Source organism: Pithys albifrons, chromosome 28 (assembly GCF_047495875.1).
Source record: "Pithys albifrons albifrons isolate INPA30051 chromosome 28, PitAlb_v1, whole genome shotgun sequence".
Lineage (NCBI taxonomy): Eukaryota > Metazoa > Chordata > Aves > Passeriformes > Thamnophilidae > Pithys > Pithys albifrons.
In genome coordinates, this window is record NC_092485.1 from 6,510,326 (window position 1) to 6,537,587 (window position 27,262).

The following is a 27,262-nucleotide window of genomic DNA, read 5'->3' on the forward strand; positions in this document are numbered from 1 at the left end:
GGGACTGCAGGTTACTTCTCATGGCTCCAGAAGCCATGGCTGGTCCTGGAGGGACTGCTTAGGCTATGGGAGGTGATGGTTATCTGAGTACCAAAGGCTTGGCAGACTGGCAGTTTGTAGACCATGTTGCTGTTTGTTCCTGCCATGGGAGGGAGCTGGGACTGGTCTGGCTGGGAGACTCCCCTCCATGCCCCCAGGACACACTCCACAGTCACCATTTGCAGGGTGTATTTGCCATCCCCAGAAGGGTGACAGGTGCTTGTGGTTGACCCTGGCAGAATGTCATTGCTGAGCATGAGATCCGGAACATCTCCTGTGCTGCTCAGGACCCCGAGGATCTCTGCACGTTTGCCTACATCACCAAGGACCTGCAGACCAGCCACCACTACTGCCACGTCTTCAGCACTGTGGATGTGGTAAGTGGGTTACTTTGTTGCATCTCCCAGTCCTTTATGGTCCACTTGTTTCACCTCTCAGCTTTGTTGCTGAGTCACAGACCAGGATCTAGTCCCTTCTAGGGTTCCTTCACCTGTTTCTACCATAAAATAGTCCTGGCTCGAAATGCCTTTACTTTGGACCTCTGTGGGCAATATTTGTCTGGGTTCATTCCTGCAGTCTCTGGCACTGAATAAAGCAGGGCAGGAGCTTTCCCTCCTGGGGAACGTGCCATGCACAAACCCCTCACAGGCTCTTGATTATGTTGAGTGTAATGGGCTGATTTAACAACTTTTTAACTCACTGAAAGGGTGGAATGATTTGTCTCTACACTTGGGCAAAATCAATTGCATGAAATGTTTGGGCTTCAGTTCTTTACACTGCTGAACTGTGGTGCTGATGGGGCTTTACAGGCAGGCAGAAGGTCCTGGGGGAGGCGCAGGGACTGTGCACAGGGTGACCTGATGGCTTTGTGCTCTGCCTTCTCTCCAAGAACCTGACCTACGAGATCATCCTCACCTTGGGGCAGGCATTTGAGGTCGCCTACCAGCTGGCGCTCCAGGCCCAGAGAGCAAAGCCTCTCAGTGCTGGAGCAGGAGAAGTGATTGAAACAAAATCTTCCAAACCAGTGCCTAAACCGCGAGCTGGCATGAGGAAATCTGCGGTACGTGTGTGCGGGCGGGAGTGACCTGCTGGTCTGAGCTGGGCTTTCCCTTGGGCACCACACACTCACACCTCCCCTGGGTGGCGGGGGGAGCCCGGGGTGGCTGAGATCCCTGTCTGTGCAGGTGCTGCTGACACTGCAGGTCTGTGCCCCTGCCAGTCCCACTGCAGGGCTGGGGCTTCCCTCATGGCGGGAGGGCAGGCAGAGGTGGAAATAGCCTGGGTGGTATGAGACTGAAGTGCCCTGGAGCTGCTGAGGAGCAGGGATTCCTGCCCTAAGCCACTGCCTTCCTTTAATGTCTCCTTTTGTCTGTGTTCTGCTTGCTCCCCCCGCCCAGGTGCCGCTCCCTCCCGACACCCGCTGTTGTTACTGTCACACCTGCACAACACACCGCCCCTCCTACCTGCCGCTGCAGTCTGTTAGTCCCGGAGCGAAGGTCTTTACCCTTCTTCCTGCCATCCTCCCTTCCGAACCGCCCCGCGCTGCCCCCCCGCTCCCTGTGTGTTCTGCTGTGCTCCCTCTCCTGCCTCACTGCTGTCCCCCTGCCTGTCCCTGCCCGTCCGTGGGTTCAGACAAGCCCCAGGGACACGCTGCTCACACCCGCCCCCGCTGACACAGTGGGGCAGCTCGGCTATCCCTGCTGCTCTTGGTGGTGGTGGGAACCTCAGCAGCACCCTGATTCAGTAGGACAAGAGGAAAGAGCCGTGCTTGGGCAGGAGAGTAGATCACATGGGAACTCACCTGCCAGGAGCTGTCTCCCTCTCTCCTGTTTTTGTAGCGCGCCGTTTTCCATGGTTGTTTGAGATGAGTGAGGCTGTCACTGATGGTGACAGCAACTCGCAGCCTAACACAGGAAGTCATCTCGGGGTGCTGGGTTGAGACTGATGTGGCCAGACATGTTTTAGCTGTGAAGGACTCAAATGGCTCCCCAGCAAGAGCTGCTTCCTTGCCCACATGCACATTTCTGGGATGGGCAGTAGGCAGAGCAGCAGTTGCTCTGTGCTTTGAGTCCCCACTCATTCTGTCCCAGAAGCACGGGTGACCTAACGTGCCCTTTCTCTCCTTATTTTCTAGCTGGATCCCCCTGAAGTGGACCAAGACTCCCAGTCTCATGCCAGTGTGTCCTGGGTCGTGGACCCCAAGCAGGACTCCAAGCGGACCCTCAGCACTAAGTATGAGACCACTATCTTCTAACGCCAACACCCGCGTCCGCCCCGTCTAACCGTGCCTTTGCGATCTGATCTGTCTGCTCTTCTAAACCCCCTCTTCCTCCAGCTGCTCGCCCTGAGCCCGCGTAGGCACCGCATCCAAGGCAGCAGCACTTAGGAGACTGTAGACCTAAACAGCTTTTGTACCTGATCGCTGCTGAACACTGTGAATCTCCTTACTCGGAAACAAGGGTAACGCGCTGTAGCTGAACGTGAGGCGGGAGGAGCAGAGGGCAGGCCGGGAGTCGGAGATGTGGATCCAGCAGAGCCGCCTGCCATTCTCACGTCTTCCCCCTCGCTCTGGCACTGTGAATCCCTGGGGCAATGTGACACTCCCCAGGCCTTTTTTCTATCTCACCTTGCCCTTGGACTGATGGAGACCTCTTGTCTCTGCGGTGCACACACTCCCTCCTCCTACATCCTCCTCTTCCTGACTGAGCCACGGCTGCGTACTGTTCAGTGAACTCACCTCTCCTTCCCTGCCAGTCGAGCCGACACACTCACTAACCACTGTGATGCTCTCTGCAAATAACACGCGGGCACTCCATTTCTCACGGCGACCCTTGCCCGCAGTCTCGCCCCTCAAAGCCCGGCACAGAACCCGCTCTGCTGGGGGAGTGCTGGTTTGGGCTGGGTGTGATCGTTCCCACTGTGAGCTCTGTCCCCTCACACGTCAGGGGGCAGTTGGTTGCATGCATTTCAGTCCTTTGTAGGTTTTTTTCACCCCGTAGTCCTGTTTACACTCGCCAGACTACTCATGAGCTCTGGCCGTAGTTCTCACATGGCAGCCTGTGGTTCAGATTCCAAAGGCACACGTTGCTGTTTGCCCCAGGCTGGGGAGGGGAGGTGTCAGCTGGACACTGCAAGCAGCAGCTGGCATCGGCAGGGAGAGGTCAGGGGGCAGCCCTGCGTTATGTGCCCCTCGTTTAGGGACAGCAGCAGCTTGTCCTGGCTTTGCTGGGGCTTCGAAGCTGCTGCCTCAAAGCTTCCATTTCCCCACACTTGCGGTCAAATCTGATGTTTCAAAGTCTTTGTTTAGTTCTTTCTCAGGAATGAGTTTGAACTCCCAAGTCATTTGTGACTTAATGGCACTGAGCAGCAAACTCACTTCAGACTGAGGGCTGAGCTAGTGGGGACCAAGCAAGAGGACTAAAAGCAAAAGAATTGTCTTCAAAAAAAAAGAGAAGGAAAGCTCCGTCTAGTACATTCATTTTGTGTGCTATGGAGCCCCCTGACACAGAGCCAGCAGTGCCCAGGTGCTGCAGTGCCACCCTGCCCAGGCCTTGTGGACAGAACACTGTGCCTGAGGTGCTCCTCGAGGCTGGGTCTGGGTTCCATTAGCAAAATTCCAAGCCGTAAGAGTGCCCCAAGTTTTATGTATCCCCCAAAAAGAAACTGACTCACTGGTGAGGATGGCAGTGCAGTTTCTACATGTAGGCTTTCACCATGCAGCTGCCACATGTCTGCCCAACTTCAGAGGGTCTGAGCTCTTTATCTCCCCCTGCACTCAGCTGGGAAGGGCGGGTTCCTCCACACCCCCTGAATCTGGGTCACTAGAGCACGTGCCTTTCTAAGGGTGACCAAACCCAGCAGGGATCACAGGCAGCCCTGCCCAACACTGCCAGTGTGTGTCCATAGCCCTCATGCTCATGTCCCATCTCTGGGCCGTTCACCTCGTCCTTCCCAGCACGTGTTGTTGTATGACTTGGAAATTCATTCCATTATCTCCTTTCTGTTTGCCTCTGCGAAGCTGAGCTCCGGGCAGCCGTCTCCTACCATGGGATGTAGTAACGGTGCAGAGACCTGGGACACAGTGGCTGCTGACCTGAAGATCACCTCCCTCTGGCACAGGCTGCCCTGCAGTGGGTACATGGCTGCCTGGCGAGGGCTCCCAGAGCAGAGGGGGAAGGATCCAGCCTCCGCTGAGGAAACCACTCTCTCCTTTTCTAGTGAAGGAAATTTGAGACCTGGAGGCAGTGATGGCGCCTTTTCTAGTTTGAGACAAACGTCTTTCAGTCTTTTGGTTTTCAAAGTGTGAAATGACACAGAGCAAATCCAGTTCACGGTTTCAATGTAGCACCGCAGCTTTTTGGTGAGGAACAAAAAAGAAATATTTACTGAGAATCCCACAGTCTGGCGAAGAGTACGACAGAAAGTCTTAGCAGGGGCGTGGCGTGCACGTCTGTGATGGTACTTGCTCTGCTTCAGCTCTGGGTGAACAGGAGGGAACATCAAATTCTTGGAAATCGCTTCCTCCGATGGGAGGACCTTGTGGGGTGAGTCTGCATCCTGTTTTCCGAGCCACTCCACACTTTTGTAGCAAATGGAAGTAACTTGAGGAAAAGGGTCTGCAGAGGATCTTTCCCCCCAGAGCGGTTGTGGCCCATATCCCAATGGTACAAAACTTCCTTACCCCCTGAACTGTCACGTGGGAATGTTTGACATTTCTGTGGCAAGGACCCCATTTCTTCCTGTTCCGGCACTGAATTCCTGGGGCTGACTCCCTCCTCCAGCCTCTGTGCACCTGTCTTGTCTTTAAATGCAGTTATGCCCTGAAGGGTTGGGGGTTTTAAGTATATTCAATTGTGATTTAGCACTTTTTTATACTAGCTGATTATTTAATTTGTGCAACAGTTTCAGAAGATGAACAAATAAGGAGTTAAATTTTGGGCATTACACTGAAACAGTCCATTCCCGAAGATAAACTGCGTCAGCCTGAGGGTGGCTTGGCCCTGTCCAGGCCCAGTGTCCCCAGAGACACAACCTCAGAGGTGCTGTGTGTTTGCTTTTCCTTTGAATTACAGAGTGTTTAACGGTGGTTTGCGCTGTGACTGACACGTTTTCAGACTGTTCCCCTTAGGGAAGAATATTAAAATAGTTGTGATTTGAATTCTTCAGATGCAAAATGTAGCGCAGCATGTCCGGTATGATCTTGCCAGGCCTTGTCAGGGCTGTGGGAGCTGCTGCTGCACGGGAACACTGTGCCCAGGTAATTCCTGTTTAACTCCAGTTGCTGCTGTATGTCAGGATTTCCTTTACTCTCTCTCAGCAGTGAGGCTGGGAGAGAAGCAAACTGTAATCCCAAGGGCTCAGACCTGTAAAGGATCGGGGAAGTGAAGATTTTGGGTTAAATTGATGAATTTTGGAAACCTAACATTCCTTGTTATGCACATGTTGCAGTTCATACTGGTGAAAGTGTAAATATTTGGTGTGTTGGCAACAAGTCTTTGGTGAGATTGCAAATCGAACCACTGCTTGGGAGGTTTCTTTTCTGACCTGTGAGCTTTCTGGAGGTTGGCTTGGAGATGACGTGGTGATGAAGACTCCGATCTTCAGGGACCGGGCTCAATGACCCTGGTGGTTGTTCCAGCCCCACGTGTGACCCTGTGGGTTGTCTTTAGTGACCCAACTGTTCTTTAGCCAGATACTCCCTTTCTCACCTGACAGACAGAGCAGTTGTTTTGGCAGTTCAGTGCAGTGGGGTCTGTCAGGGAGTCAGTGCTGGAGACTGACCCTGGGCCGTGCTGGCTCCTGCCCAGGGTGACCCACCCACTGCGCAACGTTCAGGCGCTTCCTCCCTGCAGGGTTTTGTGCTATCTGGAGGAAAGTGCCCTGGATTTCTGGTGCTGAATATGACTTTGCATCCAACTGCATCTGCTGTATTTACCTGCCTGGGAGAAGGTGGGGCTGCCCTGGCCTTGTTCCCCTCTTTAAGGACAGATTGTGTTTCACAGACTTTGGTTTGTGGGCTGAGCCCTCACTCACTGCCGACAAATGGAGATGCCGAGTTTTGTCTTCTTTTATATAGGAGGGGATGATTTATTTTTTTTCAAAATGAAGATGCTTTATCATTTTTTATTTAGTGTTTACAAAGAAAAGAGCTGCGCTAATCTTAGCTGTTCAGCTGACTTTAAACTTGCTTTGGAATTTTTTTTTTAGAAGAAATTATGCAACCTTTTTGGGGTACACACCTGTCCCCCTCCAGGGAGAAGATATGGCACCTGGCAGGCTGTACCTGTAGTGAATTCTGTACCTTCAGGAGGCTGCTGAGACACAGAGCAGATGCCAAATAGCCCCAAACACGTCCCATTCTCTGTGCAGCTGAGGTGGAGCCAATGCTTTAATGCTCCTTCCACCCACCTCAGAAGTTTGCAGCAGCAGCAGCAGCACTTCCCCAGCTCTGCTCACATCAGTTCCGTGCCATCAGATCCGTGTTTTGGAGCCAGCACAGCACTCACAATGCTGTCTTCTTGCAAAGGTCTTCCTTTTAGGTCTTGAATTGGTATTACTTAACTCCATTTTTTCCCAAAAGAAAGTACCTGTGCTGCTCTTACCAAGTCAACTCAGCTCAGACATTTTTCTTTTCACAGAAGAATAACCTGGGATCCCCTGACAGGGCAGAGACAGTCAAGTTCAGTTTGCAATGTGGACATTTTTGCTAATTGTGATGTATGGCAGTGGGGCTGATTTGTATACAAATGTTATTTAATCTGTCTGTATTTTGATACTTGAATTTCCTTTTATTTCCTGTATATACAATTGTTAATCTGTTCAAATTTGTCTGAATTTTAAACATCTTGTGGTACCAAACGTAACCAATCTGTGCAACATAGACTGACCTCACTACAACAAGGCGAGATTGTAAATATTCCTGGGCTTCCAGCAGTCGTTTTGTTGTTTTCATAATTGTACAACTTAGACCAGACCGAATTAATAAATAACCTCAGACACATGTTCGTGCTGTTGTCTGTGGGCTCGGTGTTGTCCCCACGTCTCCCAGGTGTGTCTGTGTCAGTTCCTGTCCTGCAGGTGCCAGCCCTTGGGGGTCTGGGCCATGCAGGGGGGCAGCACTGGGGGCAGAGCAGTCGCTTTAGTCAAAGCTGCTCTTTTTGCAGTGAGCCATAATGACCCAAATATTATTATTATTTTGAAACAAAGCAATTTATGCGTAAAATTGTATCCACATGTTCTGCTGAAGGCAGCACCGGGGTCTGCAGCCACTGTGGGTGTCTTCTCCATGTGATGGAGGGTGAGAAAAACTGTTTTTCAGCCCTACTAATGCACATCTGCCAGGATGATGCACTGTTAAGATCCAGATCTACTCACGATAACCACTGAGATCCCTTTTTGCAGCACGGCAGTGAGGGGTTCCAAGGGCCCAGTGCAGCAGCCATTGCTTGGAGCACTTATGCAGCAAAGACCTAGGGCTTGGCAGGAACTAGGACACTTCATTATGTAAAATTAGAGCAAGAAATCCAGACATTTAAATACAGGTTAAAGTTCAGATTTTCATGTCAAGTAAAATCTGGCTGATGTAAAATACTAAACACACCAGGGATTGCTAAATTTATACCGTATGTTCCATTTTTAATAAGTTGGCAAGTCAGGTTTTCAGGCTGACGCTGAAATACACTGAGCTGGTTCAATGGTTTGAAAGACTGTGTGGTTTTATCCCTCACAGCCCCAGCCCTGGATGGGACTGATGCCTCAGCAGAGGTTACAGGCTCAGGGCAGAATTAAAACCTTGAATTAAAAAGGCCTGAGCTGCACTGCAGTTTGATGAGCTTCACAAGCCCTTGCCTTGCCCCCCAAACGGTGGCAGGTTTTTGGAGGAAAGGAGGCCACTGCTTGTTGTAGTTTAGAGGTTTATTCAGATCCTAAAGTGCCAAGGGGCACTCCTGCTGGCCCCAGTGGAATTGTTGGGTGGATTTTTACTGGCTGAGGCAGGATCTGAGGATTTGGGGAATGATTCCACTCCTGCCTGGTACGTGGCAAATGTAATGAGAAATAATCCAACCTGTGTCTGGGAGAAGCACCTTCGTGAGAATTCCCAAACTCCTGCCTCTTGTGGTGGATCACACTTCCAACTGCCAGCAGCAGTTCCTGAATGGGACCAAGGCCCTTTGGGGTAATCCTTTTGAGAATTACGTCCATCAAGGAAACTTAAAAGGAATGAATCCACTGCCCTCCAGGGAGCAGAAGTATGAAAACAAAAAACTGATCAATCAACCTTTGCACAGCAACCTCCTGTGAGAGGTTCCTCAGGCAGCCAGGAGCAGACTGGGGACAGGCACTTCACAGGAGGATGCTGAGAACCAGGAACAGCACTCGGGTGTCAGGTGTGCTCGCTCTCCCTGTGTCAGATACCCAGTTTGTTTCACACAGGCAAAGGCCACCCCAGTGCCTCGTGCAGAGGGCAGAGTCTGGCCAGTTCCCTTCACAGAAGCTGCAGAGCTGGTAGGCTCACTCATTTGGGTGTCTATGGAAAAGCCATGAAAGTATCTGAATACTTCTCCTACCTCAAGGAATTCCCTTTGCCCAGGCTCCCGGCAGAGCAGATCCAGGTGCCCTTGGTTTAGCAGGATGTGACACCCGTCTCCACTTGTTGCTCAGGCTCTCTGGGGTGGTCCAGGCTCCCCAGCTGAGGTCACAGACAGGGATGTCTGCAGGCTCAGCCTGACCCCTTTGGGGCGCTGCAGGCTGAGGGGATGTGTGTGGAAGCAAAGGCAGGACCTGCTTACACTGACCCACAGCACTTGTGTCCCAGCACAGGGCTGGGCTCCTGGACTGGTATCCAGAGAAAGTTACATTGCAGAGGATTTCAGCCTCCAATAAGCACCTTTAATGCAGTCTGAGGAAGGAAAGAGGCAGCCAGAGAGGAATCTCCACAGCCGAGAAAAAAAGAGATGTCTACACCAAATGCACCTTCTCCTTTTTAAATACACTTGCTAATGGCCTTCCTTTGTTCCTCACAGGATCTCAGAACACTTCAAACTGGTGAGAACTCACAGGTGCTCCTGAGAAGGCTCTCAGCTGTTTTTGCACACAGGAGCTGGGGCAGTGTGTGAGGTGTGCCCGTGATGGGCCTTGAGGGAGGAACTTGCCAGACCTCCATTTCTTACAGGCATTTCTCTCATCTGTTACTGAACAGGTGACGAAAGCATCAGCTTTGGAATATCCATTTAGTGCTTCAGTAGCTCCGGTAGAAGTAGCAGTTCTCTCCCTTTCCCCCTGACTCACTAGGCAGCTTATCCAGGAGTTCCTGGAATCTCTTCCATTCATGCTGGACGCTGTGGTCCTGCAGGTGAGTGCAGAGGCTCTGGATGGTGATATTTAACAGGTCCATTTCCATCCAGCCCAGCACACAGAAAATCATCCTGGGAGGAGACACTGCGAGTTGAGGGTTCAACACTGCAGTAAGTGCCCTAAAATGAGGCCAATTTATAATGCTAAGTTCATAAAATGCAGCACTTACCCTGTCTTAACTGAGGGGTAAAAAGAGCACAGCACTTTTCGGGGAAGCTCTCCAGGCCCTCAGAGAAGACCAACAGAACGTTTTTCTAGCCAGTGCTTGTTTTTGCAGTGAGAGTGTCAGTCACTTTAACAGCTCTTCAGACACCTCAGAGGGAGCTCCTTTGCAGAGCTGCTTTGTTCTTGTCACAGTCACAGCTTACACAGCTGGAGCCTCTAAATCCCTGTTACTGAGTCATACCTGACACTCATCAGATTTAAGAAGTTCTTAGTACATCATGAAGCAATGAATAAATAAAACAGGCTCCAACTTTTGTTACTTATTTCAGGAGCTATCTTACTTTCCTGTTATTTCTCTAGTCATACCAAGCCACCTCCTTCCCCGTTCTCACACGTTTTCCATGAGAGAGGAGCCAGCCTGGCTGCTCAGGTGTGTGTGCCACCGGCGGGGCCGCTCCCTGGGCTTCGGCGCCGCCCCGAGGACACTTTCCCGCACACGGTCAGTGTGGCACTGCCATCAGTTGGTGCCGCAGCTCCGCCGAGGGCAGGGCTGGCTGCAGAAAAGCAGGGTACAAGTAAGAGAAGGAACGCGAACCGCAGCCTGCCGAGGGAAGGGGGTTAAACGCCCTACTGAGTAGTTTTTGGGTGCAAACGCGCGGGTTTGTGCGCAGCCAAATCACCTGCTGTGGCTGAGGGGGCACTGACGCTCCCTCCTCCTCCTCCTCCTCCTCCTTCGCCCCCCGTCCCGCGTTCCCGGCGCGGGGCTGACCCCGAGTGCGGGCCGGGAGTGCCGGGGCTGCCCCGGGGCCACCGAGTGTTCCCCCCGGGCCCCGCCACCCCCTCAGGGCCACCGAGTGTTCCCCCCGGGCCCCGCCACCCCCTCAGGGCCACCGAGTGTTCCCCCCGGGCCCCTCAGCCCCCTCAGGGCCACCGAGTGTCCCCCCTGGGCCCCTCAGCCCCCTCAGGGCCACCGAGTGTCCCCTCTGGGCCCCGCCACCCCCTCAGGGCCACCGAGTGTCCCCCCTGGGCCCCTCAGCCCCCTCAGGGCCACCGAGTGTCCCCCCTGGGCCCCTCAGCCGCGCGTGCAGCGCCCCCTGCGTCGCGAATGGTCCGCGCCGGTCGCCGGGCGGGGGCGGAGCCGCGGGACGCTCCCACTGCGGGCAGGCGGGGGGAGCGAAGGGGCGGTGGACGCGGAGCGAGGCGTGTCCGGGGGCCGCGCTCGGGGGTCCCGTCCCTGCCATGGCGTCCCTGCCGCCCTCTCCCGGCCCTCCCTTCCCTTTGCTGCTGTCCCGTCCCGGGCGCTGCAGGGAGCGCTCCGGCCGCGCCTCCTGCCCTGTCCCTGCGGGCCCAGACCGCGCACACTTCGGTACCTGCCCCGGACTTCGTGGGATCGGGATGAAATCCTCCGAGGCTCCTTGTGTGCTAGTAAACAGCTTGCCTTTCTTCTCCGTCGCTCCCAGCTCTTGTTTCCCTCCTCAGTTTGTTGACCAGCCCTCTGCGGGGCCGGGGGGGCCGGAGCCCACAGAGCCCTCAGAGCCCTCAAAGCCCCCAGAGCCCACAGAGCCCACAGAGTCCTCAGAGCCCTCAGAGCCCTCAGAGCCCACAGGCTGGGCCGGGCTCACAGAGCCCCTCAGAGCCCACAGAGGCCTCAAGAGCCCTCAGAGCCCTCAGAGCTCTCAGAGCCCACAGCCCACAGGCCAGGCCGGGCTCACGGAGCCCCTCAGAGCCCACAGAGCCCACAAAGCTCTCAGAGCCCACAGAGCTCTCAGAGCCCTCAGAGCCCACAGGCCGGGCCGGGCTCACGGAGCCCCTCAGAGCCCGCAGAGCCCACAGAGCCCGCAGAGCCCTCAGAGCCCGCAGAGCCCTCAGAGCCCACAGAGCTCTCAGAGCCCACAGAGCTCTCAGAGCCCACAGCCCACAGGCTGGGCCGGGCTCACGGGGCCCCTCAGAGCCCACAGAGCCCACAGAGCCCTCAGAGCCCACAGAGCCCTCAGAGCTCTCAGAGCCCACAGAGCCCTCAGAGCCCACAGCCCACAGGCTGGGCCAGGCTCACGGAGCCCCTCAGAGCCCTCAGAGTCCCCAGGCCGGGCCGGGCTCACGGAGCCCCTCAGAGCCCTCAGAGCCCCCAGGCCGGGCCGGGCTCACGGAGCCCCTCAGAGCCCTCAGAGTCCCCAGGCCGGGCCGGGCTCATGGGCCGGGCTGTGAGCAGGAGAGCAGCTCGGCACGAGGGACAGAACCCAGATCGCTCCTCATGGCACCACCGGGCCAAGCCCTGAGCAGGAACTTCCCCCAGTACTCCCTGCTCAGCTTTGGCCAGACCCAGACCCAGCTTTGCCCCATTCTGACCCGCAGCTTTGCGTGAGGGAGGTGAGGGTGGGCAAACAGTGTTTGTAGAGAATAAACCAGCACTGCTGCTGGGGGACCTCAGTTTGCTCATCTCTGTTTCAGAGCATGCCCCACTGCTCCCAGCCTGCAAATCCTGATCCCAGAGGAGGCAATTGTAAGTACTTAAATATATATGCATTCTCCCTGCATTAATTTCCTCTCCCAAGTGACTGGCGACATGAAGAATTGTATTAGCAGAATGTATTTTTAATGCATTTCCTGCAGATTTCTGCAGAGCAACCTAATTTCTGAGTGACTTTAACTTTCCAAAAAGGCAGAAGACCTCAGGAGCACTGGTAATAATCAGGGTGGGTTCTTCTAATCTACAGTTTTAATGAGCTCCATACATCTCTCTGATTAGATTAATACCATTTATTTTAGCCAAGACATCCCAACAGAGGAAATTGGGATTTTGAGTCTTTCAGGGTGAGCACTTGAGTGTCAGGCAGAAAACTCCATAGGGAGATTTCCAATTTGCCCCATTATGACCTCAGAAATTTGTAACCCTGATGATCACGTTGCAAAAGGACCATTTGAGCTGCTCATCTGCACCATGAACAGCATCAGTGCGGAGCCAGGGAGAGCCCAGGCAAATCCTCTGGCCTGTTTGAAGCCATTTCCCTGAGAAATCCAACCCAGCCTGGTGCAGAGGGCTCAGCTTTCCTAGAAGGCACCGTTTTCCCAGCAGGAGCAGAGGGAGCTCTGTGGCTGCAGCATCCCCACGGTGGAACAGCCACACTTGTGCAGCCCCACTGGCAGGGAAGGGCCTGCCAGTGCAAACAGAAACACCTTCCCCATGGAAGGGGAAATGAATTTTTTATTTAAAAGATGGTGATGTTTTTCCAAGTCTGACAAATATGAAAGTCCCCATTTAAAGGAGTTGGAGCAGCAGTGAAATTGGTCACTGTTTGCACACCCACGCACCGACAGAGGCAGCCAAAGGCAAACTTCCTGGTGTATCCCAGTCCACAGCACCTGGGAGTGCAGCACAGTGGCCCGAGCTGAGCTACTGTGCTGAGCAGCCACACAAGGCTCTCTGCAAAACAGCAGACCCAGTCCCAACAGGGAGGCAGAGCCCAGGTGGTGTCACAGCCCCCACTTCCACAATGGAAGGGAATTTGGAGCCTACAGACTGCAGCTGTGTCTGTCAGGAATGGGCCTTATAGGAGAAAGGCAGAAAGTCTTAGCAGGTGTTTTGGGCACACGTGGAGGGGAGAGCAGGGAAAGCCAGGAGGTTTTCTCTGCCCCATCATCTAGGAAAGCTGTTTTGGGAGGAGCTCCTGGGGCACTAGACAAGGTTTGGGTTGTTCATAACACAGCACATGGTTCACCAACAATTAATTTCTGTTAATTCCCCTCTCCTGAACTGGTGTGTGACTTTTTCCATGAGACATCCCATATGCATGAGCTGGCTTTTGCCACCTCAGTCCCAGCACACGTGTCTGAGTGGTGGGGATGGGGACAAGCCCTTTGAAGCAAACCATCACCCACCCTGTCCAGCCCCCCGTGGGCAGTGCCCGGTCTCAGGGCATTTCAGACCAATCTGTCCTCTCTGTGTTTCCGTGATGGGTCAGTGCTGGGTAAACTGGGACTTGGAAGGGTTTGGCTCATGGTCCTGTAGGCAGTCTGGCCAGGGCCCAGGCATGGTGGCCAGGAGAGGTGTGTGGAGCCAGGGAGGGGGTTCTCATGCCATCTCACCCCCCTGGATGCCCCAGGACCCAGAACTGGCTTTGGGCCCCATGCACAAAGCGCTGGGTCATTGCTGGTGCTCTGGGTGATCTTTGTATTTGCTCTTAACTGTGGGTCAGTGGAGAGCTTGTTGTGGGGAAGCTGAAGTATGGGGAGGCCCAAACCACACACAGTGCTTGGGCAGGGATTGTGATCCAAAAGAAAAAAAGTTCAAAGGTGTTTCTGACTTAATGCGGTTTATCTAGATTGCTTTATGTTCATTAATCTGGATTAACACAAATTCTCTTGGAATGGCTGGCTGGGGAAGGGTTTGCTATTCTGATAAGGACAGACTTTTCCAAGAGTGAAAAGTTTGAGCTGGGGGGAAAAAAAAAAAGCAGCCAGGTTCTGACAGATGTGAGCCCTGTGAGAAGAGCAAGGCTGTTTCAGCCCTGCTGCCCACACCCAAAGGCCCCTTCGAGGGGTGCTGGGTGTGCTTATTACCCAGGTACCCCAACAAATGATCAACCTCCCCTGCTGCCATGAAAGAGTAATCCCCCCTTCTTCCTGGGGCAAAGTGAATCCCTTTTTCAGCTGGTGTGCCAGAGCAGATGGCACAATTAGTTAGTGAACTTCAAGGTAAACTGGAGGTCAAGCCCAGATTTGAAGGTGGTGGTGGTGGGTGTGAGCATGACCCAGGGAGCCATGTGATGTGGGTGACGTCCTGGGGAGGCAGGTGATCTCCCCGTCCTCTCCTTTCCCCAGGGCTGGGATTAGGAGAGATTTTACAGCTGAGTGGTCACCCTCATGGTAAGGGTTGGTTCACAATGGCTCAGCTCCCCAGCCCCTTGTCAGGGAAACTTTTGGGTCTGTTATGGCCCATATGCACGTCAGCAGGACAGTTCGTGCCTGCCGAGGACCTGTCACTGGGACGGACCTGTCAGTCACTGGGAGGGAACACCCCTTTGCATCTGTAGGGACTTCCCATCTTGAGAACAGGCAGAGAAACACCCAGTGTAGAAACTGGGGGAGGATCACAAAGCCCAGCCCTTTGGAGAGAGTTGTCTCACACCTGAGCACTTGCCTGGGACCTGGGCACGCTTTCTTGCCCTGCTGAGCTTCTCGTGCATCCTCAGCCAGGTCCCTGCCCCAGCTGCCCATGCTCAGGAGTGCTCAGGTGCCACAGGGAGGGCACTGGAGGCCCGTCAGGGACTGACTGATCAGCTCCATGAAGGACCCAGCTCCAGCTCCCAGCAGCCAGAGCAGCAGCAGGCAAGCCAAGTGCTCCTGCTGAGCTGGGATGGGAGCTGTAAGCAGGACCTGGGCCCTGCCCCAAACCCATGGGATCCCTCCTCCCCCTGCAAACACCAGATTAACAATCTGTTTGACGTGTTGTGGCTGGTTAGTTTCTTCCCCTACTCCCCTGATCAGAGGGAATAAGTGTTGCAGTGTGCAATAATGTTCATTTCAGGTGAGGGTAAATATAGAAAGGAAAAACCTGCTGAGAGCAAGCCATTTATTCCTGTGTTTGGAAGCCTCTGCTCATAAACAGTCAGTCATGCCCATTTGGAAAATCCCAGCGTGGTTTTCTTGGCCATCCTAGAAGAATGTTTACTTTCCTGTAGGTTAAGAAGTTCATTTTAAATAAAAAAAATAATAATGTCATCTGACTTCCAGCTGCCCTCGGGTGCGCAGGGCTTGTTGACACACTAAGGCTGCTCTGTTCTCGTGCGAAAGTGGTCTGATGCAGGATCACAGAGGAGATCCTGCAGGGCTTCCCCGGCTGCTGGGCTGGCAGAACCTTGTTCTTTGGGTTCCCTTTGTTCTCCTGCCTGGGTTGGCCTTGGGATTTTGTGAGATGTTTTAGCCATGAGTGGGGTTAAAGCCCATAGCTTTTGTGGGTGCCAGTAGGTGCAGATTCAGGGCGGAGCTGGGGTTGCCTCGAGAGCCTCATGGCTCAAGAGCCTTGCTCAGGGCACTGGGGCAGAGCTCATGCTGGACCAGAAAATCTCTGAGAGTTTCTGGGGGAAGGTGTCAAAGGCACCAGGCCGGTGCAAGCTGCAGGAGCATCCGTCAAACAAGGCAGCAGCCATGGTCAGCCTGTGACCTGCTGCAGCCCAGGGAAGGCATCCCAAAACAGTGTCATGGAAGAGACTGAGGAAGATGGGGAGCCCCAACATGACTAAGCTCTGCCTCGCTCCACCCTTCCAAAGAAACGCTGTGGGAGGGCAGAGAGGCCGGTCGGACCGGGATGGCTGTCCTGGGTCAGCCCCGTGGCAGCGCGGGCCGAGCGGGAGCCGCTCCTGCCCCTAAAGTGTTCTACAGTCAGTAAGGGTCTCTCCATGTTTTCCAACACCCTTGGATTTGGCTTGGGTTTGCCTTGGTTTCCAAAGGCAAGAGGCAGTTAAGTCTCTTGGAAGAATGAATTAATTAGCAAATGCCTTTGGTCAGGTCAGTGCCCTGAGCAGTGTGCTCATTCTCTGAGCAGCATCTCTGCGCCAGGTACCCGCTCGGAGAGGCTGCTGCTCCCCTCCATATTCCAGAGCTCCGTGCGCATCATCCTGGAAGAACCCTTTTCCAAAAAAAAGGGAAAAAGCCTCCCCCAGAACGTGGTAGTCACTCTAATGGTGGCATTTGTATAAGCAACAAAATATTGACGCAGTTGGCTGGGGTCTGGCCGAGGCTTCTGGAAATAAACTGCTGCCTTGTTAAACTGTAGATGGAAATGCAAGTGGGAAAATGACTGACATCTTACACAAGGCGGGCAAATAAAACTGCTGCTTTACTACAGTGTGAAAAAACTCAGGAATTAATAGGTCTCCTTCTGCTCCAGGGTGTTGGATTTATCCCCAAGTAAGATTCATAAACTATTTTAAGTAGAGAAGTGCTACTTTTAAACACATGTGTCTGGGTCCTGGAGTTCCCGTGGTTGTCACAGTTAACCCCTGCCTTGTCATGGCATGTGGCCCCAGGGCCAGGGCTGGCAGGGCAGCCCCCCAGAGCCCACACAGCCCCATTTCTGGCAGGCACCGCTCTCACCGATGCACAGACACATCAACACCTGATAATGCTGAGGGTACTTTCAAAGAGTGTTTATGTACAATGTGTCCCCCCCCGGCTTACAACAGAAATGTGTTTCAGGCCTCGACCAGGACTCAGAACTTGATTTTACTGATGTGGGGTGTAAAATGTATTTAAAATAAAGCACCTGCTCCAAAACTGTGTCTGGGATGAAGCAGATGCACAGAGCATTGCTGATTCCATCTGGGGTGTGCACCCCAAAAGACTCCTTTGGACTTCAGTAACTGAAGGCCTTTTGTCAGGATATATCATGGGAAATAAAAGTAACAGAGCTTCTTTAGAGAGTGATACATTGCTTCCCTTTCTACCCAAAGGCCCTTCCTTCTCCACTCACATCCTGACAATCTCTCAGCTGACGTACCCTCGCCCATGGAAAAGGAGGCTGAGATAAAAGCTGTAGGGAGCAGGCAGCAAGTGTCCCGTGACACGGGGTCTGACTGGCTGGCAGCAGTGACACCTGTGTAATTATACACACTCCAATCTCCCAGTAATTATTCTGGAATAAAAGTCTGCCTATTTCTGTAAGACCTTATGTCACTTGGAAAGCTGTTACAAATTTGGTTGGAGAAAGGGACCCTTATTCTGGGATCAGTGTGGTTAGTGGTTACCTGGGAACAGGGCTATTCCTGGAGCTGCCATTGACCTTCCCGGTGACGCCGGTAAGTCACCTCAGCTCGGTGTGTGTCACCTTCTCCTGCTGCAAACGGGAAATTACAAGCAAGGACTTTCGCACACAGCGTTGTAGGAAACTCTGTGACACTGGAAAAAAGGTGTCATAGGGTGCCAAGCACTCATTTAGTGGGACTTGGTGCTTTTTTACCCACCTTGGAGGCATCTTGATCACACTGTACAGAAAATGAGGGATGTAGCATCAGGAACTGGCTGAGTTGCATGAGCCTGGGCTGTTGGTGTGTTTCTGGGAATACTGTTTTCCTCTCTTTTTAAAAATAGTCTATTCTGTTCCAAGTTATAGACCACAGCCCTCACAGGGGCACTGAAATGTCTGGGCTGCTGTTTTCCGGAGCCAGCACCTTCCAGCGTGCAGGGCCGGGACACAGTGCCGGCATCCAACCCCCAGATGCTGGGAGCAGCAAAGAGGTGGGGTCCTCCTCATGGACTGGAGGGCAAGGGAGATCTCCTGGTTCACTCTTCTGCCTGTAGTTTCCCTGCCTGATTCAATCACTGCTTCTGCCAGCCCTAAGGCCCTTGGGGAATTTTGCTTCTCAGCAGTTTCTTGTACAGCCTCAGCAGCACCTTTTGGCTCAGCATCGCACAGCACGCACAGTCCGAGCTGGAGATGTGGCTCGTTCCGAGCACGGGGCATTAAAGTCATGCTGGAGTTGGGGAGGTTGGTTTCAGAGGGTTTCTCATTTGCTCAGGCAGTGCAGGCTGGCTCACAGTGTCCATGTGCCAGCGCGGGCGCTGCCCACGGGGCCGCGGGACCAGCACGCTGATGCCGAGAGGTGAAGGCAGAGCCTGCTCTGGCACATTCCCACGGCCTCCGTCCCTGCACAGGCACTGGAGTGGGGCTCACTGCTGCTCAGATTGGGCCCGAGCCAAGGAGGCAGAGGGGAAAAAGGCTTTTACAGTCCATTAGTGCTCCCCAGAGCCGCTCAGCCCCTCTCGTCGTAAAAGTGGTGGAAGCCGCAGAAACGTTATGGCTGGTCTGCAGAAGGTGCTGGTCTGCAGAAGATGCCAGCCCACCTCCTGGCTCCATGTCCCTCCCCAGGAGGGCTGCCAGATCCACTGGCTCTCCCGGCAGCTCTGACTGCTGGAATTCCCTCTGGGAACAAGCTGACAAGGACTGGACCCCTGTCCCTCCTGAGTTCCCCCAGCAAAATGTACATGGAGGGGGTCCAAGTGCAAATGTGTGTGTGCTAATGGGAACTGAATTGCCTCTTGCCCCAAGCCTTGCAGCTTGAGGAAAACAAGACAGGGGCTAGGAATGACCTCATATCGCCTCCCAGGGAATGTTTTGCCAGATGAAGGGGGGAGAGGCAGCATCAAGACAGCACAATGTATGTATCTCTCTCCCTGTGTAAACATCTCTGTAGCTGCAGAATCCTCTCAAACCCCGAATGAGGGGAGAACAGCTGCTTTGATCTGTGGATGTGGTTGTTGTTTTCTGAGTGCGGATCCGTTCTTTTTTTAATTTTTCTTCAAATTAAAAAAATGCCTGTTGTGATCTTTTGCTTTTATTTCTTGGCGAGGGACCGGAGTGCGGTGCAGTAAATTTTCATGACTCCCCATGTAACCGTTTCAGCATGGCTGACAATTCCTCGCTGGCTCTTCAGTGCTGCAGCACAATGGGCCGAATCTTCTGGCCCTACATGAAGCCAAAGCAAATGGATTTTGCCCAGAAGTGCACAACGGGGAGTGGAGGCAGCGGGAGGAGAGTCCTGCCACCTCCTTCATTGCCACACATGCACACACACACACACACACACTCCTAAGGCTCAGGCTGGCAGGGTTGTGCCTGTGAAGGGCCTTGGGGAGAGCTGCCTGGCATAAATCCATGCCAGCCCCACACAGCAGCCATCAGGGCCAGAGTGCCAGGCTGTCCTGCAGGTGATTTGAGTGTGATTCATGACCCTCTGTGCAGACTCCCTGTGTGATCTCAGGAGTGCACAGGGCAGGGGGACAGCCCCGTGCTTGGAGGGCACCGCAGTGTGTACAGCCCTGACACCTCCATCAGCCCTTTGCCCACTTGACCAGGCAGCATGACTTTCTTTTGGGAAGAAAGCAAGATTATAGACTTTCTTTGTGAGTTCCTGATCATCAGCGGCTCACCCCAACTCTGCTACTTTGCTGTGGTGCTTTGCAGGCCCTCTGGAGGAGCAAGATGTGGGGCTCAGCCCCTTGGCTCCCCTGACACAAGCAGGGCTGCTGCTGGCAGAGGTTCTGCCTTCAAAGGAAGACCTGCCTCCCCCAGTTCAAGACACTGGTTTAACTGGGAGCGCTTGGCTGGAGACCTGTCTCCACTGAGGTGGCCTGGGCAATAGTGAAGAGGTTTGATCATGCCCTGTGCTGTCACGTGGCTGCCCAGTGTTTTGGGGGTTTAATTGCACATGATCCTGTGTATTTAAGGCTGGTTTATGAGTGTTTATACTAATGCCTAAACCTGCAATTTAGAAGCTCAGTTATAAATCAACATTGCTGAAGGTCTTGTTCCTCCTGCCATGAGATTGGTCTCTGGATTTAGAGGATCAGTTAGAGGGAAAAAAGGAGGACTGTTCAGTGTTCTGCCTATGATGATACAGCGTCACAGGATGGGGTGTGAGGTGTGGTGGAAGGCACAGGGATCCGCCAGTGTAACCCAGCTCAGTTTCCATTTTGACTCTGCTCTTACAATAGCCAGAAGAGACTTGTGATTATGCAGCAAATCCCAGCCCAGAAAGAGAAGCAGTGCCACGGTCACTGATAGGATGCTCACAGGAGAGTAGTGGCACCCACTAGTGATGGTCTCAGCTCGTACCAGGATCTGGGATGAAAGGGTCAGGGCCCCTTCCCAGTTGGCACCATGTGGGAGAGCTGTTGACCCCATGAGCTCCTGTCACAGGCCGGGGCTGGGTTCCTCCAGGAGCAGTGCCAAGCAACATTTCCACTGGTGGGTCACAGTCCTCTCCAAATACATCCTAAGGACAACACCTCAGCATTCATATTTTTATGTATAAAATTACTTTACGCCTTTAATAATCATTCCCACACCTTTGCCCTTTCCTGGCTGCCCTGGAGCCTGGCTGTGCCAGAGGTGGATTTGCATTACTGGTGTGGCTCAGGGGAGCAGACCTGCTCCTGCAAACTCCCTCCCAAAGGGAAGGTCCCTGTCCTGTAAGGGCAGCCCAAGGAAGGATGTTTATCCAGGGCAAGAATGACTGGACCCAGGGACTCCTCAGCACCCTGTCCAGCTGCTGTTCCTGCTCTCTGCAGCGGGTGCTTTGGCTTAACTGGACTTTTTCCATTGCCTTCAGCCCCCTTTGTTGTACCTTTAGGGGTTATTAGGACAAAAGGACATACAGGAGGGTGCAGGGGCAGCACAGTGGGCTGGGAGGAGCCCGTGGGCAGGATGATCTTGTGGGCATGGAGACTGCTGGAGCCATGGGCCTGTGTGTCCCTGAACAGGTGGGGTCACTGCACAACTTCCTCCTGGTCCTGCTCCTGGCTCCAGCCTTATCCTCTGTTGCAGTTTCCTGGCTGGTGATGTCTTTCCTGGCTCAGGGAGCAGGAACACCCCGGAGGAGAGACGGTGCCAGCAGCCCCCAGTGCAGAGACAGTCACAGGGAGGGGCAGGGGTCCCCCTGCCCGCCTGGGGTGCCTCCAGCTGCAGGAGATCAGGCTGAGAGGAGCTCCGGCAAGCAAACAAAACCCCCTGAATATTTCAGAAAGGTCTTTTTCTTCCCCCTCCACCCTTATTTGCAGTCCCTCCTCCCACCTTTCCCTGTAGCAGAGCTGCTCTCCAGCCCTGCTTTCCCCTGGCCCACCACCCCGAGATGCTCCCACAGCTGCCAAGCCCAGCCGGGTTGTGCCATCTGCAAACTCTTGGGGTTTTTCTTCCATATATATTTTCCTTCCCCTTTTCTCTCCCCCCCTTGCCTTTTCTGGTGCCATAAGCCTCCCCCTGCCCCCCCTCCCCTTGCCACCACTCCAAGCCCTCGGCTGGCCCAGGGGCTTCGAGGTGCGGGGTGGGTCTGGGGGTTGCAGGGGGCTTTGCATTGATGCATTGATCGCCCATGGTCTCCGCCTGACCTCCCTGCTCCCAGGGAAGCAGTCTCCATGGCTACTGGCCCTGCTCCTTCGGCGCAGACTGTAAATTCCTGCAGGCAAAGCCCAGCCTTGGGGGTGCGAGGGGGGGAGCCGGGAAGGAGTAACCAAAGCCAAATAGAAAGAAAGAAAGGCTGGGAGAGAGAAAAAGGGCGTTGCTTGGATGGGGCTCTCCTTTCCACTCCCCTTTCCCAGGTCCCCAGCACCAGGGCAAGGCGCCTGCTTCCCCCCTCCAGCGCTGCTGCTCCTGCTGCTACTTCTGCTGCTGCTCTTGCAAGACTGGAATTGGCTGGGATTATTTAAGGGAAAAAAAAGGAGAAGGGATCAGAGCAGCCGCCAGAGAGAGGGCGATAGAGTCCACTTTCCTCCAACTGCCCTGGGTCTCCCTCCCTCGCTCTCTTCTCTTCAGCAACACCAAGAGCCCCAAACTGAACCCAAAGCAGCTTTTTCCATCAGTTCAGTTCCCTTCCCTCCCTCTGTCTCACACACGGCAAGGAGAGAGCCCTTTCCTCCCCTTGATTTTCCTTTGCATGCTCAGCCCCTTGTTTCCTTTAAAGCACTAGAAATCCCCCTTCTTGCCCCTGCCCCTCCCTGCAGACTGGGATTGCAATGGGAGCTTTGCAGATTGCTGGATTTTCCATCCTTTTCTTTCTCCTCCACTCTGGAAACACTCTGGCAAATAAAGCCAGTCAAGGTAAGAGAAAATCTTCCCTGCTCAAAGGTTTGCTGTTGGATGTGTGGATTGGGTAGCCGGATCTCCTCCTTAGAGCTGGGATTTAAGTGCAGGCTGGAAAAGGCAGCAGCAGTAGCAACAAACAGTGGAGGGGATTTTAAATGTTGCTTGCAGATATTCTCTCCTTCTGCCTTGGACTGGGCTGGGTTTCTAAACTCTTTAATGAGTTGTGTTTCTTAGACTTTAGGGGGTTTTGTTTGGACTCTTTATATCAAGGCAGGGTTTGCAGAGGCAGAAAATCAGGGTGGGCAAACAAGTCTGCACCCATCACAGGGAGAATGTGGTTGTTTGGAAGGGCTTGTGGGGCTCTGCCGGTTTCGGTGTCGGTGAGCTGGGGCTGGCGCGGGCGAGGAGGCTGCTCCGGGCTGGGCTGGAGGGCAGGGATGGCGGAGCAGGCACCGATAGAGCCGGGCGGCTGCAGCTGTGCGCAGGGGCTGTACACGCATGGGGGGATCTCATACCGGCTCCAGGGCTGTGGGCAGCAGAACACTTCGGGTAGCTGAGCACAGCAAAGGCTCAAAAATAAGGGAGCTGTCTCCCTATCTCTTGGAAAGACAGGGGCATCCCATCCTTATCAACTTCTGGCTTTTCTGTTTCACCACTCCTGCGTTGAGCCGGAGCCACCCCTTCACAGACGTACACACGGAGCTTTATGTATGGTCTATCTATACCTTGGCTTTTCTATAGCACCTCTATATTTAGCTCGGTTTTCTCCTATACACACACGCAGGAGTGCGCGCGCACACACCAGCACACACAGCCCTACACATGATCCTGGGGGCTGTCTCAAAGGGGGGTGCTGCTTCATTCGCCACTATCTGTACAGCCTGTTGGGTTTTCTCTTTTTCTTCCCGTAGCACTTACAGTGTGTGAGGTTTCTCCCACCCAGCTTTCCCTGTGCCGTTGTGGCAGCTGCGTGTTCGTGCGTACAGCGAGATTCAATAGCCTGTGAATGAAATCTCGGAGCGCAGGATATAATGAAAGATCTCTTGTAGGCGGATTCCAGCCACGCGCATGGTCTCCCGAGCCCTGTCACTGACAAAGTTAGAAGGAATTTCAAGGCTATTGTTTTATCTGGCTCAAAGTGTTACTAAAACAATGGGCGACTTTTCGGGAGGGCAGCCTGGGCAAGCAGGAGAGATTTTCCAGGGCAAAGGTTTGGTAAGAAGGCATCCAGCTTCACGAAAGGCTTTATGTTTTAGGCACGGAAAGGAATGCTTAGTTTTTTATCCCCCCTCAAATTATCTTGAGTGTATGCATTGCTTTCATTTCTTATCATAATATTTATTTATTAAGGCCTTTTGGTTTCCAGTTCCATTTAAGCCTGAGCCAGAATTGCATTAAAATAGCAAAGTGAAATTCCATCGTGCAGAGACTTGACAGATCCCTTCAGGGAAGGAGAGGGGTGGAGTGGGGGTGGAGAGAGGTGAGCTCAATCCTGCGCGGAGATATCGCCCGTGAATGCCTGGGACAGCGCGGCTCCTCCCGGCCCCACACAGGCACCCGCAGCGCTGCGTGTCTGGCCGCTGGGCAGCAGGGAGGGCTTGCACGGGGAATCAATCTCCAAGGCTGCTGCTGGGGGGTTCTGTGGGCTGGGGACGGGGAGGGGGCTGCAGAGGGGCAAAGGCTGGTGCCTGCGGAGATGCAAGCACTCTGAGTAGGGGAGGATCTGGTCCTGGTCCTTTTTGGATGAGTCTGAACTCATGGGCATCGTTAGGGCATCGCTGATGCAGGTACGACTCGTGCCTTCCTCAGAACCCCCTGTCTGGTTTCCTGCCAGTGCCACTGAGCTCCTCAAAGCTGCCCTGTGTGTCTGGGATATGTCTCATCAGAATATTTCGCAAAAGCATCAGCTCCCACCCTGTATGTGCTGGGCAATGCCCCAAGGATGGGGCACAAATCACCCTGAAGCCTTTGCTGTTTCAGGGACAGCCACTCTCACCAGGTGACTCTCATGGGCTGGGAAGGGCTCCTCTTCCATCAGATGGATGTGTCTTCCTAGGATAATGTTGTGCTGTAGGTCGTGCTTGCTGGCTCATTTCTTGCACTGAATTAACCCAGAAAGTTTAGTCTCTGGGGAAGAAAGGATTTAGAGAACTGGCTGCCGGGCCTGGAGGGTGTCTGCCAGCAGACCTGTCTGGCTGCAGGGTCAGCTTAGGGCTAGGAAAGCTTTCAAGAGAACTGGCAATACAAATCTAAATATCCACGGGGAGGTTTCTGACATGCACTCACAGCTGGGATGGACTCTCTCTTTGGTCCCTGATCCAGGCTGCCCAAATGCTGCCATGCCCACTGCTCCCTTAGGTTTTGGACAGATAATGTCACCCCCAGTCTCAGCCCATTGTCCATCAGTCTGTCTCACAGCCTGCCAGGCAGAGGAGCTTGTCCTGAGCTCCTGCTCTCAGCAGAGCAGTGCCCTTGCCTTCCATCTGCCGGCGTCGGCCCCTCCCTGTGCCCTGGGATGAGCAAGCCCAGGGACTGGCAGCTCTGCAGCTCCTCCTGTACCAGGCAGGGCTGGCCCCTCAGGCAGCACCCCCTTCACTGGGGACACATACCCGGATCTGACAATTGTCCCCTCAGATGGTGCCAAGGTTTGGGGCTGGGAGGGAGATGCAGCATCTCCCTGGGGGACCCAAACACTTCAGTTTGCAGTCCCTGGCACTCCCACAGACCCAGTGCGGGGTTCTGGATGGGACTGGGGCCCCAGCCCAGCCCTGGCCACTCAGTGGCCACCCACAGGTAGCACCAGCCCTTCTGGTGCTGGTGGATGGAGCCACCATCCTGTGTGAGAGACCATTGTCAGTGGGATGCACCTGCAGAGCCTACGCCGCCAGGGATTATTTTTTATGTTTTTTTTAAGGAGTCTAAAATTTTCCAATTGCAGTGTGAAGATGCTTTTTGATTGCCCTCTCATTGCTGCCAAACCTCCTCCCCCTTGGCCTCTGCCCTCCTCCCTCTCCAGTATTCACAGTGTGTGACTGTTGTGCCTGTCCCCTCCACCCCACTGAAATATGAAATGTAAAACTGTAAACATTTCACATACGCAGTTCAAAGGAGATCTTTGACTGAGGGCGTCTAACATGCCTGTACTGAGATTAAAAAGGGGAGGGGGTGGGTAGGAAGGAGGCAAGGAAAGTTTTTTTATAACTGCCAACCGGAGTATAAATATTCAGACACCTTGAGTCTTCCAGTGCCTATGGATTGCTGTCTCCAAACTGCTCAGGAGTTGGGATTACTTTTCTTTAATTTTAATACAGATTTTTCCTTCACAGACAGTCACACCAGAGTAATCCATTTAGGAAAAAAATATGCATGAATGACCTTAACCTTCACTTCCAAAGTTATAAGTCACCAGTGAAGCTTCAGGAGAAGCCTGGGATGGCAAATAAAGTTTGCTCTGTCTGATGGCACTGGAGGACACTTGGCCGCCTTCAGGGGAGGCCATCTCCCTGCTGGAGAGCTTGTAATTGCTGCTCCCAGAGCAAAACCCAAACAAACACATTTTTTAAGGCAAGGCTTGGTCAGTCTGATAAGCCAAACAACAACAGCAGGGACAATTGCCTGGGGAAATGAACACGCTGCTGGCGTGGAGCATTGAACCCTCCGTGGGGAAATGGTGATGGAAATGGGCCGAAGCAACCAGGATTGGCACAGGGAGGTGGGGTGGACATGTAGGGAGCATTTCCAACCCAGGGGATGGTGGTAGAGCTTGGATCCATCAGAATGACCCAAACTGGTGCAGGGGATGGGGAGCTCAACCCAGCTCTGCCCTTCTGGGCGCGGGAAGCATCAGTGAGAGGTTAAAAAAGCACCTTTTGGGGCACTGCCATCTTTGGGGAAGCAAAACCCATGGCAAGGGATAGAGAGCAGGGTCTGGGCATGGGGCAAAGGGGTGACCAGGCTGGGCACCCCCAGGTCCTCACTGTGACCTGTGGTTCCTCGTCCTTTGTCCATGCTCCATCACTCTGCAGGGCCAAGAGCTGGGACTGCATCTTGAGTGTCCCACATGCTTTTGGGAGGGCCAGGTGGGCATGTGGGGCACTGGGCTAGTGTGGGGGTCTCCGTCATGTGGTGAGATGCAGATTCCCTCTGACATGACGCAAGTGCAGGTACCTGCCCAGGGACTGCTGGCACAGTGATCCCATCCTGGCAGCACCTGAGCCAGGATCTCTGACTTCAGATCATACATCTTTGGCCAATTAGCAAAAGCTGCCCTGCAGGGCACCCTCCTCCCCTCTGCTGGTCCCCAGCCCTCCCGGCACTGCTGCGGCCGTGGCTGTGCCCACACCCCTCCTCCTGCCACGGCCAGCACGAGTCGCCCTCGCAAGCTCCCCGGACGAACAAATGATTAATAAACTGCACCACAGTGTCTGAGGTGGTTATTAATACCCTGGTAAAAAGAGCTACTGAAGTTATAAAGCTTTAATTTGGCATTAAAGCTGAGTGGAAACTCCTCATGTCTGCCAACAGCTACACACACATCCCCATACAGACAGGCTGTTAATATATATGCCTACATAAAAACAAAGAATAAAATTAATTTGAATAAAAAGCTGAAGTGCTTGCAGAAGAGGGAAAAAGGATGGTGGGGTTGTTTGTTTAGGAGGTTTCAGGTGGCTTTTTGCTGCCCTGTTTCATCCCCCTCCTCAAATTTATTGGGACTTTCAGCCTATGGATAAAACTGTCTTTTATTATTTTTTTAAAACAAAATAAGGAAGTGAGGAAAGAGACTCGATCCAGGCTCTAAAAATATACGAGCTGTTGCTTTATCCCTGCTCGCTGTGGGGCAGCGCTGGCTGTGTGACTGCGGGCACAGGCCGGCGTGGGACCCGAGTGCCCCCGGGCTGCGCCATCACCGCCCTCGGCCAGAGCCTCCGGGTGCCTGGTGGGTGCGCGCCGGTCCCAGAGCCATGGCAGTCCCTCCGCTTTTGGCACACCCGAAATGGCAGTGGCGTTGAAACCGTCTGCCTCCACTGCCTTTGAAATGGAGAATAAAGCTGCAGCTGGAGCGGAACGGGGCCCAACAGCCAGAGCTGGAAAATCCCACCCACAACGGAATAAAAAGCATGGCCCAAG

The 27,262-nt window shown here is 53.7% G+C and overlaps 2 protein-coding genes across 9 annotated transcripts in view; both read left to right on the top strand.

The window, feature by feature from the left end:
* Positions 1-7,037, top strand: part of ANKS1A (ankyrin repeat and sterile alpha motif domain containing 1A) — a 66,944-nt gene extending 59,907 nt beyond the window's left edge. For 2 of the 4 annotated variants that reach the window (XM_071578912.1, XM_071578915.1), the window contains 3 exons: positions 279-416; positions 929-1,099; positions 2,174-7,037. In XM_071578912.1, the coding sequence (XP_071435013.1) occupies positions 279-416; positions 929-1,099; positions 2,174-2,293 (429 nt within the window). In that variant the 3' untranslated portion in view covers positions 2,294-7,037. The remainder of the gene's footprint in view (positions 1-278; positions 417-928; positions 1,100-2,173) is intronic. The other 2 variants (XM_071578913.1, XM_071578914.1) reach the window with 2 other exon arrangements.
* A 3,071-nt stretch (positions 7,038-10,108) lies between these two features.
* Positions 10,109-27,262, top strand: part of SCUBE3 (signal peptide, CUB domain and EGF like domain containing 3) — a 45,088-nt gene continuing 27,934 nt past the window's right edge. For 4 of the 5 annotated variants that reach the window (XR_011699782.1, XM_071578568.1, XM_071578570.1 and 1 more), the window contains exon 1: positions 21,674-22,147. Coding sequence is in view for 4 of the 5 variants with exons in the window: in XM_071578568.1 (XP_071434669.1) it covers positions 22,063-22,147 (85 nt within the window). In the remaining variant the exon portion in view is untranslated. Of the gene's footprint in view, positions 10,134-12,006; positions 12,059-21,673; positions 22,148-27,262 lie in introns of those variants that run through there. The other variant, XM_071578569.1, reaches the window with a different exon arrangement.